General features: G+C 63.5%; 2 protein-coding genes across 2 annotated transcripts; both read right to left on the bottom strand.

Moving 5' to 3' along the window:
* Positions 1 to 4,377, bottom strand: LOC136567364 (transcription factor CP2-like protein 1). Its single transcript, XM_066566957.1, has 15 exons — positions 4,114 to 4,377; positions 3,891 to 4,033; positions 3,719 to 3,795; positions 2,990 to 3,095; positions 2,818 to 2,924; positions 2,551 to 2,703; positions 2,250 to 2,360; positions 2,073 to 2,170; positions 1,260 to 1,317; positions 1,068 to 1,161; positions 902 to 992; positions 720 to 796; positions 335 to 480; positions 173 to 224; positions 1 to 103 (listed from the first exon to the last, which is right to left on the bottom strand). Exons 1-15 carry the CDS (start codon positions 4,194 to 4,196, stop codon positions 66 to 68), a joined length of 1,434 nt encoding a protein of 477 aa, XP_066423054.1. The 5' UTR covers positions 4,197 to 4,377; the 3' UTR covers positions 1 to 65.
* Positions 4,378 to 5,579: 1,202 nt separating this feature from the next.
* RPL19 (ribosomal protein L19) lies at positions 5,580 to 10,391 on the bottom strand. Its single transcript, XM_066566870.1, has 6 exons — positions 10,334 to 10,391; positions 9,611 to 9,717; positions 8,226 to 8,348; positions 7,135 to 7,255; positions 6,450 to 6,560; positions 5,580 to 5,770 (listed from the first exon to the last, which is right to left on the bottom strand). Exons 1-6 carry the CDS (start codon positions 10,336 to 10,338, stop codon positions 5,647 to 5,649), a joined length of 591 nt encoding a protein of 196 aa, XP_066422967.1. The 5' UTR covers positions 10,339 to 10,391; the 3' UTR covers positions 5,580 to 5,646.
* Positions 10,392 to 11,526: the final 1,135 nt, after the last annotated feature.

Raw genomic sequence — 11,526 nt, 5'->3', positions numbered from 1 at the left:
GCGGGCTCTGGGGGCTCTGCCAGCCCCGGGCTCCTCTCTCGGTCCCTTCCCAGCGTGGCCGGCTCCTACCGCAGCAGCAGCTGGAAGCCCTCGGGGCCGGGGGCTGCGGGCAGGGGACGCGGCTCAGTCGGGGCCACCGATGTCCCCTGCCCGGCCGCGGCCACCGCGGTACCTTTGCCGATCGCCACCACGAATCTCGTCTCGTCCTGGAGGTTCCTGATCATCTGCGGGGCACAGGGGGGCTCAGGGGGGCTCGGGGACCCTCCCGCTGCAGCTCGGGGGGGCTGCGGGGTCTGCGCCTCCCTGCCCTCCCCGGCTGTCCCCGTGTCCTCACCGCGTCGCTGACGAGGACGTGGATGCCGGCGGGTCCCTGGCGGGAGAGCCGCAGGATCTGCCCCGGGGGCAGCCCCAGCAGCTCCGCCAACCTCGCGGTGAGCTCGGGCACCGTCAGCTGCTGCAGGTGCAGCTCCTGGTACAGCCCTGGGGATGGGATGGGATGGGATGGGATGGGATGGGATGGGGCCGAGTGCCCACCCTCCATCCCCACGCTGCTGCACACCTGAGCCCCCTCCTCACACACCGGGGCCCCTCCCCGGACACCTGAGCCCCCTCCTCACACACCTGAGCCCCCTCCTCACACACCTGAGCCCCTCCTCACACACCTGAGCCCCTCCCCGCACACCTGAGCCCCCTCCCCGCACACCTGAGCCCCTCCTCACCTGATCCCGCACCCTCTGCACTCTCAGCCCCGCTGGGCTCCTGTGCCACGTACAGGGTCAGCCGGGGCCGCGGGCACCTGAGGGGGCACAGGAGGCTCTGGCGGGGGGCCAGGATGGGGTCGGACCCCACGGAGCTCCCCGGGGGTCCCCAAAAAGCGGCACCGGGGGCGCGGGAGCCTGACCTGCCCGCCAGGGCGTGGCAGAGGCGGATCCCGTCCGGGGCTCCGCAGATCTGGATCAGGTCCCTGCGCGAGAGCTTCAGCAGATCCGCGCCTGCGGACGGGGGCGCTCAGGGGGCGGCAGGAGGGGGGTCCCGGCTCCGAGCCCCGGCCCGGCCCCGGCTCTCACCGGTGAAGTTGGCGAAGACGCGGGCGCAGGAGGAGAAGCGGCGGCGGAGCAGCCACTGCTGCGTCTCCAGCGGGGAAGCGCAGGGGCTCAGCGCCTGTGGGGGCTCAGCGGGGCCTCAGCGGGGCACGACCCGAGCGGGCACAACCCCAGCCCGTCCCGGGGGGCCGGGGGAGGCTCTGGGGGCTCCCTCACCTCGCCAGGACTCTCCGCGGGGCCCTCGGCAGCGCAGGCGGGTGACACGGGGGACACGCTGTTGAAGATTGCAGGCAAGATGTTTTCTATTGCCATCTGTATGGCAGATTACCTTTGTCAAGTGGGCAGTTTGCCTTATCTCTCTCTGTGAGTGACCACATTCACTCCTCCCTCGGGAGGGGAGACTGCTGATAACAGCTATGGAATGTCCCTGCATGGCTGATAAGAACTGCAGCATTCCATTGGGAGATGTGAGCCCAGAGGGAGGAGCCAAGCATTCCCGCCCGGATATAATCCAGAGGTTTGGAGACACCAGCACGGCTTCTCCACTGGATTCCCCAGAGGAACAGCAGCTGCCTCTTCCTCCACTGGATCCTCAGAGGCAGAATCCATCCTTCTCTACAGGATCCCTGCTCCAGCAGAGCCACCCCTGACACTGCAGGAGGGCTGAGCCACAATTCCAATGGTTCTGCTGCCAACACCCCACAGGGTGTCAGCTTGGGTTCTGACTCTGGCAGTGTTGTTCTGGTGTACTGCATTGTTTATTTTATCCTTTTATTTTTTTCTTTTCCCTGTTAAAGAACTGTGATTTCCTGCTCCCATATTTTTGCCTGAGAGCCCCTTAATTTAAAATTCATAGCAATTCAGAGGGGTGGGGAGGGTTCACATTCTCCATTTCAGGGGAGGCTCCTGCCTTCCTTAGCAGACACCTGTCTTTCCAAACCGAGACACAGGCACACCCTGCGGGGCAGGGCGGGCACAGAGGGAGACCCCAGCAGTGGGGAAATGGGGGGTCCAGGGTTCCCCACTCACCTCTCGGGGCTCAGCAGCTTGAAGGGGTGCGGGGACGGCAGCCCCGGGGTGCCCAGGGGGCTGTGGGGGGCACCCAGCGCGTCCGGCCACGGGGGGCACTGAAGAGGAGGGGGGGTGATGGGTGCAGGGTCCCGGGGGTACCCTCGGCCCACGGGGGGCGCCAGGGCCAGGCCCCACCTCGGCCAGCACGGTGCTCTCGTAGGGCGGCTGGAATTTCTCCCTCTCAGCCGCCGGCTGCTTCTCCACCTTCTCCCGGTCTGTCCTCTGCTTCCTATCAGCCCCCTTGGGCTGTGCCGGGGGGTGAGGGTGGCCCTGGGCCCCCCTGGACCCCCAGACCCCACCATGCACCCGCCCCCCAGCCCAGAGCGGGGTCTCCCAGTAGTGGGGGGCACTGCGAGCACTGGGGGCACTGGGAGCACTGCGGGCACTGGGGGCACTGGGGGCACTGGGAGCACTGGTTTCCCACCCTCCCTGGTACCTTGAACACCTTGACCAGGCAGCTGGCGGAGTGCAGGTGCTCGGGGGGGTCCCCCTCACCCCCTGCCCCAAAGGTGTCAATCTGGATGCGGAAGGGGACCCCCTTCTCCCCCCCGTTCTTCCGCAGCGTGAACTCGGTGCTGATGCAGTGAACCTGATGGGATGGGATGGGATGGGATGGGATGGGATGGGGGGGACAGTGGGGTCAGGACTGGGCGCTGTGACCCCCCCAGGATCCCCCCGAGCCCCCCAAAGCCCCGGCTCCCACCTGCACGAACACAGATGTGCGTCGGGAGGGGTCCCAGAGGAATTCCACCGTGTTGAGCAGTGTGGGGTGGATTTGGGGCTCCAGGATCCCCACGGAGAGCGGGATGTCTGCGGGAGCGGGGTCAGCGCGGCCCCTGCAGCCCCCCCGGCCCCTCCCCAGCCCCGGCACCCACCGATGTCCAGGATTCGGTCGCCCGGGCGGCTCCAGCGCCAGCCCTCGAGCTGCTGCTGCTCCGAGTACTGGAGGCGGCGGTCGTGGAAAACCACCCGGACCAGGCTCTGGGCAGGGGCACGGCCCCAGACTGGGGCTCAGCTGGGCTTGGACCGGGGCAGAACTGGGGCTGGATTGGGGCAGAACTGGGGCTACACTGGGGTTGAACCGGGGCACAGCGAGGACTGGACTGGGGAGGAGATGGGGCTGGACTGGAACTGGACCAGGGCAGAGCTAGGACTGGACTGGGCCTGAACCGGGGCTGAACTGGGGCTAGACTGGGGCTAGACTGGTGTTGAACTGGGGCAGAGCTAGGACTGGACTGGGAATGAGATGGGGCTGAACTGGGGCTGGACTGGGGCAAAATTGGGGCTGAACTGGGGTCGAACTGGGGCTGGAGTGGAGCTGTAGTGGGGCTGAAAGGAGGCTGCACTGGGGCAAAACTGGGGCTAGACTGGAGTTGAACTGGGGCAACACAGCCAGGACTGGGGCTGCACTGGGATAGGACTGGGATGGGGCTGGACTGTGGCAAAATTGGGGCTGGGGTGGGGTAGAACTGGGGCTGGACTGGGTTAGGACTGGGGCTGAAGTGAGGCTGAACTGGGGCAGAACTGGGTCTGGACTGGGACAGAACCAGGACTTGAGCCCAGATCTTTTCCCCAGGGTCCCCCCACGTCCCCACCCCGCTCACCTTGACCACCCTGCGCCCCTCGGCCGGGTCCCCCCGGGCCGTTCCCGTTCCCGTCATGCGGATCTCGTAGGGCTGCCCTGGGGAGGGGGCCGGGAGGGGGGACTGAGCCCTCATCGTGAGGGGTGGGGGGTCCCTCCCGGGGGTCCCTCGCCCCCGGCGCTCCCAGACTCACCCTGGTTCAGGTAGGTGAGGGTCTCCTCGTGGCGCCGCACGGCCGGGGAGGTCGGGGCACACAGGATGTACCGGAAGGGCGGCTGCCATGTGGAGACGCCCTTGGGCTCCTCCTGCTTCAGGTAGGGCAGGACCGGGGGGTCCCTGCGGGAAAACGCCCCCCGGAAAGGGTGGGAGCTCGGCCGTGCCTCAGTTTCCCCGAGCCCAGCGGATTTGGGGGGTACCTGAGCAGCCCCGAGGCGGGCAGGGGGTACACGTCCCCAGGGCTGGACCAGCAGGGCTCGGGCTGGCCGTGCCAGAAGAGCATGGTGGGGGACAGGGGGGACACCCCGCGAGCAGAGGGTGACAGCACCGAGGGACAGGGGGCGGCCCCACCCCCACCTTTATAGGCACGGGGAGGGGAATGGGAGCGGGGCCGGGCCCAGTTTGGCCCAGTTGGGACCAGTTCGGGGTGTTGACAGTAAACAGTGGGGAGGGAGGGGCTCCGTTTGCTGTCAATACAATGGGGGGGACACCAGGGGGCTCCCCCAGTCCCTTTGTCCCAGCCAAGAACCCCCCCCGTGTGCGTCCTGTCACCACCCCCCTCCTAACCCCTTTAATTCCTGCCAATTTGGCTCTTTTTGGGTAAAAAAAAAGGTATTTGCAGAGCCCCGAGTGTGGGGGGGGGTTGGTGGGTGCTGTGTCCCCCACTTGGGGTTGGGGTTGTCAGATTTGGGGTCTATGGGTGCAATGTCCCCTCTTGGTGACACTGGGACATGACCCGGGGGTGTCACACACACACACCGGGGTGTCACACACACACACTGGGGGTGTCACACACACACACTGGGGGTGTCACACACACACACACACACACACACTGGGGGTGTCACAGACACACACACTGGGGTTTCACACACGCACACACAGGGGTGTCACACACACACACACACACACACACACACACACACACACACACACACACACACACACACACTAGGGGTGTCACACTCACACACCGGGGTGTCACACACACACTGGGGGTGTCACACACACACACACACACACACACACACACTGGGGGTGTCACACACACACACACTGGGGTGTCACAGACACACGGGGGTGTCACAGACACACACACACACACACACACTGGGGGTGTCACAGACACACACACGGGGGTGTCACACACACGGGGGTGTCACACACACACACACACTGGGGTTTCACACACACACACTGGGGGTGTCACACACACACACACACACTGGGGGTGTCACACACACACACACACACTGGGGGTGTCACACACACACCGGGGTGTCACACACACACACTGGGGGTGTCACACACAGACCCATCACTGTGATGAGCTGGGGGGCAGGGGGGTCCCAGCTCCATTTCAGTGGTGGGGGGGACCCTCCTCAGCTCACTGAACCCCCCCAGGTGGGCCCAGGGGAGGGGCAGAGCCCATCCGTGCTGTGTCTGTCTGTCTGTCCAGCCACTCCCACTGTGGGATCGGGCTGGCAAGGAGCTGCAGGGGGAGTTTGGGGGGGCCCTAGGGTGAGCTCCAGCCCCTCAGCTCCTCCCTGAGCCTTTGGGGGTTCAGGGGGGTCCCCAGTGCCCGGGGCCGTGGGGAAGGGCCCCACTCAGGGATCCCCAGCGTTTCCCTGACCCCTCCCTGCTGCAGACACGGAGGCTCGGCGGGAAGAGTCCGGGATGTTTTATTGGAGGCCAGGGGATGGGACAGGCTGGGAGCAGGGGACAGCCCCAGGTCACTTCTTGGCCTCCTCCTCCTTGGACAGGGTTTTGATGATCTCCTCCTTCTTGGCCTGCAGCCGCTCCTCGCGGCGCTTCCGCGCCTCCTTGGTCTTGGAGCGCCGCGCCTCCGCCTGGTCCCTGCGGGATTGGGGACGTGAGGAACCCACAACGGCCCCACAACACCCGGAACGGCCCCACAACACCCGGAACAACACCTGGAACAGCCCCACAACACCCGGAACAGCCCCACAACACCCGGAAAAACACCCAGAACAGCCCCACAATACCCAGAATGGCCCCAGAACAACACCCAGAGCAGCCCCACAATACCCAGAGCAGCCCCACACCGTCCTGACCCCTGTCCCCATTTCCTTGGGTTCTGCTGTCCCTCACCACCCAGAACAGCCCCACAACATTCCCACAACACCCAGAACAGCCCCCCAACACCCTGCCCCCATCTCCCTGCCGTCCCACACCACCCCGCTGGATCCTGGGGATTTCCATTCACTCCATCCACGGAGCAGCTGTTTGGGGTCACGTGTCTCTGCTGAATCCCAGAGTGCTCAGATTCAGCTTTTCCCCCCAAGGACACAGCAGGATTCTGCAATCCCTCCCCTGCCCTGGTCAATCATTCACCCACTCCAGCAGCTGATCAGGAACCTCCCAGTTCCCACTTCAGTGGAACCCCAAAGCCCAGCAGAGCCCACATTTCCCTGCTGCCAGCCAGCCCTGCCCTGTTTGGGATGGATTCCCCCAGGAATGCCCCACAGGGGGGGATTATCCCTGGCAATCCCTCCTGCCTGCAGCAGCAACTTACGCCAGGAGCTTCTTGCGGGCCTTGTCGGCCTTCAGCTTGTGGATGTGCTCCATGAGGATCCGCTTGTTCTTGAACACGTTGCCCTTGACCTTCAGGTACAGGCTGTGGTACCTGTGGGGCACAGGGGGTGGGGACATCAACACCTGCCTGGAGCACTGGGATGGGCTGGGATGGAGTGGAATGGGATGGAGTGGAATGGGATGGACTGAGATGGACTGGGATGGAGTGGGATGGGATGGAGTGGAATGGGAGCACTGGGATGGAGTGGGATGGACTGGGATGGGATGGACTGACAGCACTGGGGAGGACTGGGATGGGAGCACTGGGAACATTGGGATGGGCTGGGATAGGATGGGAGCACTGGGATGGACTGGGATGAGCTGGGATAGGATGGGAGCACCGGGCTGGATTGGGATGAGCTGGGATAGGATGGGAGCACTGGGATAGTCTGGGATGGTCTGGGATGGGAGCACTGGGGCGGACTGGGATGGGATGGGAGCACTGGGATTAGGGGATGTCCCCACCCCGCTGGCTGTGTGGGAAGGGCAGGGCCAAGGGCTTAGGGCTCATCCCAGCCCTTCCTGGCAGAACCGGACCTGTCCAGGGACTGGTCTGGCCCATACTGGGAGGGCTGGGGATGCCCAGGGCAGTGAACTCTGGGGGCACAGCACAGCCCAGCCCTCACATGTGGCGGTCGATCTTCTTGGACTCGCGGTAGCGCCGCAGCAGCCGCCGCAGGATCCGCATGCGCCGCATCCAGGTGACCTTCTCGGGCATGCGGGCGTTGGCCGTGCCCTTCCTCTTGCCTGGAGCGGGGCAGAGGGGTCAGGAGGAGCCCAAACTCCTGCCAGCTCAGCCCCACACCCATCCCAAAGCTTTCCATCCTCCCTTTCCCCTCAAAGGAACAATCAGAGACACAAACCAGGGGCTTCCTGTGTCCCAAACCCAGGAGGGGATTCCCGAACACAGGAGGGGATTCCCAAGGGTGAGTGAGAAGCAGCTGTGGAAGGTGGGGCATTTCCCCCATTCCCAGGGGGATTAGGCACTCAGTTCCCCCATTCCCAAGGGGATTGGGCACTGCCCAATGAGGCATTTCCCCATTGGGAGCGGGATGGGGCACTCCCTGATGTGCATTTCCCCCATTCCTAGAGGCATGCAGGACTCAATTTCCCAGTTCCCAGGGGGTTGGGGCACTCCCAGATGTGGATTTCCCCATTCCCAAGGGAATTGGGCACTCAATTCCCCTGTTCCCATCAATTCCCCCATTCCCAGGGGGATGCAGGACTCAATCTCCCCCTTTCCCAGGGGCATGGGGCACTCCCTGATGTGGATTCCCCCATTCCCAGGGGGATTGGGAACTCCCTGATGTGGATTTGCATTGTTCCCAGGGGGACTGGGCACTCAGTTCCCCCATTCCCAGGGGGACTGGGCACTCAGTTCCCCCTTTCCCAGGGGGACTGGGCACTCAGTTCCCCCTTTCCCAGGGGGACTGGGCACTCAGTTCCCCCATTCCCAGGGGGATTTGGCACTCAGTTCCCCCATTCCCAGGGGGATTTGGCACTCAGTTCCCCCATTCCCAGGGGGACTGGGCTCTCAGTTCCCCCATTCCCAGGGGGATTTGGCACTCAGTTCCCCCATTCCCAGGGGGACTGGGCACTCAGTTCCCCCATTCCCAGGGGGACTGGGCACTCAGTTCCCCCATTCCCAGGGGGATTTGGCACTCAGTTCCCCATTCCCAGGGGGATTGGGCACTCCCAGCAGTGTATCTGCCCTCACCGATGCCCATGTGCCGGCCCTTCCTGCGGGCCAGCGTGTTCTTCCTGCAGCGGGCACGGGAGTGCACGGTCACGGGCTTGCGGATGATCAGCCCATCTTTGATCAGCTTCCGGATCTGCTGCCCTGCAAAAGCACCCAGCACCTCCTGGGGGCTGCCAGCACAGCACCCACCCCAGCCCGGGGGGATGGAGGGCACCCAACACCAGGGCCAAGGCAGTGCCTCCCTCAGAGCCCTTTGTTCCTCCCCTCAGAGCCCTGCTCCCCTCACAGCTGTTTCCTCTCCCTCAGAGCCCTGCTCTCCCCACCCTAGTGCTCTGTTCTCCCCCTCCTCACACCTCTGTTCTCTCCCTCCCCAGAGCCCTGCTCCCCCTTCTCACAGAGCTGTTCTCCCTTCTCTCAAAGCCCTGTTCTTCCCCCTCTCAAGAGTTCTGTGTTCCCTCCCTCAGAGCTCTGTTCTCCCCCTCTCAGGACCCCGTTTCCCCCCTCCTCAGGGCCCTGTTCTCCCCCTCCTCACACCCCTGTTCTTTACCCCCTCTGAGCTCTGTTCCCCCCCTCCTCAGGGCCCCATGTTCCCTCCCTCACAGCTCTGATCCCCCCTCAGGACCCCATTCTCCCCCTCCTAAAATCCATGTTTTCCCTCTCCTCAGGGCTCTGTGTTCCCCCTCCTCACATCCCTGTTCTCCCCCTCCCCAGAGCCCTGCTCCCCCTTCTCACAGAGCCCTGTTCTTCCCCTCTCAGAGCTATGTTCCCCCTCCTCAAAGCCCTGCTCTTCCCTCCCTCAAGAGTTCTGTGTTCCCTCCCTCAGAGCTCTGTTCTCCCTCTCCTCACACCTCCCTGTTTTCCCCCTCCTCAGGGCTCCATGTTCCCTCCCTCCCAGCTCTGATCCCCCCTCAGGACCCCATTCTCCCCCTCCTAAAACCCATGTTTTCCCTCTCCTCAGGGCCCCGTGTTCCCTCCCTCACAGCTCTGTTCTTCCTCTCCTCAAATCCCCGTTCTCCTCCTCTCAGGATCCCATTTTCCCCCTGTCAAAGACCTGTTCTTCTCCTCCTCCTCAGAGCCCTGTTCTCCCCTCCCTAGACCTCTGTCATCATCCCCCATCCCTCCTGTTTGTTTTCTCTCCTGTTTCTCCCACTGAACCTCCAACGATTCCAATTCCCTCCCTCATTATCTCAGAACCACCAGGCACCTCATCAGTTCAAATCCGGAAAATCCCCACTTTAACCTGCAAAGAATTTGCTGAATTTCACCTGAGCCAAATCGTGAACTTTTGGGAGATCTTTCCCAGACTCGATGACCTTACCAACCTAACCCAACCCCACTGTTACTGAGCTCTCCAAAACCTCTGTTCCCACCCTCCTGGATCCCACAGATCCCCCTCCACGTACGGGAGTTGGCATTGGCGATCTCATTGGTCTCGTTGGGATCAAGCCACACCTTCTTCTTCCCGCAGCGCAGGACGCTGGAGGCCAGCCTCTTCTGGAGCCGGAGCATACTGGGAGGGAAATGGGCACGGATCAGGGGGGTCTGCACCCTTTAGGGACCCTACAGCCCTCCAGGGACACCTGACCCCCCTTTAGGCACCCTACAGCCCCCTGAGGGACCCCTGACCCCCCCCCTTTAGGGACCCTCAGGCTCCCCCAGGGGAGCCCGCACCCCTCTGGGAGAGTCCTCACCTCCTCCAAGGGACCCTGCCCTCCCCTTAGGGACCCTCACCCACCCTCAGGGTCCCGCATCGCCCCTCATGGGATCCTCATCCCGCTCAAGGATTCTTCCCCCCCGCCCCTCAGACGCCTCCTCACCCCCCTCAGTTCCTCAAACACCCCCCGCGCTGCTCCAAGGGGCGCATCCAAGGTCCGCAGTGCCCCACAGCAGCGCCCCCAGACCCCCCTCACGCATCCCCGGCCCCTCAGCGCAGCCATGGCGCCCCTCCGCCATCTTCCCGCCAGGCCTCAGGAGGCCGCGGCCGCTTCACAGCACCCGGGGCCGCCATCCAGCGCTGCCCGGACGCCGCCCCAGTTCTGAAGACACTCTCCCACTCCCCTCCAGCCCTCCCCGGTGCCTCCCGACCCCCGTTATTCCCCGAGCAGCGGCCCCGGTCCCACTCCCACCTCATGGCGGCGGCGGCGCCGGGGCCGGAGAGACGCAGCGGCAACGCTGACCCCGCCCCCTGAGCGCGGCGTGTACCACCCCACCCTCCCCCCCGCGCCCATCCCCGCGGCCTCGCCGCAGTCCGAAACGCGATAAAGGAACAAACGCGATAAAATAACGCGTGGTCGCTTATCTAAAGGACCGAAACCCACGCGTAACCCGTGGGAGAGGCGTGGGTTCTGCCTGGCTCCCCCCTCGGCTGTAGTAGGATGGTACAGCCCGCGCGTGCGTGGCGGGAAGGGCTGGGCGGGGGCTGCGCATGCGCGGTGGGGATGTGGGAGGCACGTGGAGGAAGCGCTGGGACAAACTGGGATGAACTGGGAGCACTGGGATAGGATTAAAATGGGATTAGGGGATGTGCCTGCCCCGCTGGCGGCGTGGAAGTGCAGGGCAGAGGGTTCAGGGCTCGTCTCAGCCTTTGCTGGCAGAACTGGACCTGGCCAGGCACCGGTCTGGCCCGTACTGGGAGCACTGGGATGAACTGGGCTGAAATGGGAGCACTGGGATAGGATTAAAATGGGATTAGGGGATGTCCCTGTCCTGCTGGCGGCGTGGGAAGCGCAGGGCAGAGGGTTCAGGGCTCCTCCCAGCCCTTGCTGGCAGAACTGAACATGTCCAGGCACGGGTCTGGACGTGTTCATGGGAGCACTGGCCCTGTCCTGTGCCTAAACTGGTCTATACTGGGAGGCCTGAATCTGCTTTGGGATCGTGCTGAGAGCCTAAAATCACCTGGTGAACCCTGAAATCACCTGGTAATCCCCTGAATTTGCCTGGTGAAACCCCAAAATCACCTGGCGAACTCTGAAATCACTTGATTATACCCCAAAACCAACCCGGTGAACCCCAAAAATCACCTGATTACCCCCTAAAATCACCTGGTTATCCCCTGAATTCACCTGATTATCCCCAAAATCACCTGGTGAACCTCAAAAATCACCCCATCATACCCCAAAATTACCTGGTTAACTCTGAAATCACGTGGTTACCCCCCGAAATCAACTGGTGAACCCCTGAAATCACACGGTGAACCCCAAAAATCACCTGATTACCCTCCAGAATCACCCGATGAACCCCCAAAATCACCTGGTGAACCCCAAAATCACCTTGTTATCACCTCATTACCCCCTGAATTCGCCTGGTTACCCGCAAAAAT

This window comes from Molothrus aeneus, chromosome 28 (genome assembly GCF_037042795.1).
Source record: "Molothrus aeneus isolate 106 chromosome 28, BPBGC_Maene_1.0, whole genome shotgun sequence".
Classification (NCBI taxonomy): Eukaryota; Metazoa; Chordata; class Aves; order Passeriformes; family Icteridae; genus Molothrus; species Molothrus aeneus.
Note: the sequence above shows the minus strand (reverse complement) of the source record. Positions and strands in the feature narration are given on the sequence as shown.

Bases quoted from the DNA above. Each gene is read 5' to 3' on its own strand.
- RPL19 (XM_066566870.1), bottom strand. The intron at 8,349-9,610 runs GTACGTGGAGGG...GTGCTTTTGCAG, and splicing joins GATCGCCAATGCCAACTCCC to GGCAGCAGATCCGGAAGCTG. The intron at 7,256-8,225 runs GTGAGGGCAGAT...GCCCCGCTCCAG, and splicing joins GGGCCGGCACATGGGCATCG to GCAAGAGGAAGGGCACGGCC.
- LOC136567364 (XM_066566957.1), bottom strand. From the start codon at position 4,196: ATGCTCTTCTGGCACGGCCAGCCCGAGCCCTGCTGGTCCAGCCCTGGG. The intron at 2,361-2,550 runs GTACCAGGGAGG...CCCCCGGCACAG, and splicing joins GCCTGGTCAAGGTGTTCAAG to CCCAAGGGGGCTGATAGGAA. The intron at 481-719 runs GTGAGGAGGGGC...TCCCATCCCCAG, and splicing joins TGCAGAGGGTGCGGGATCAG to GGCTGTACCAGGAGCTGCAC.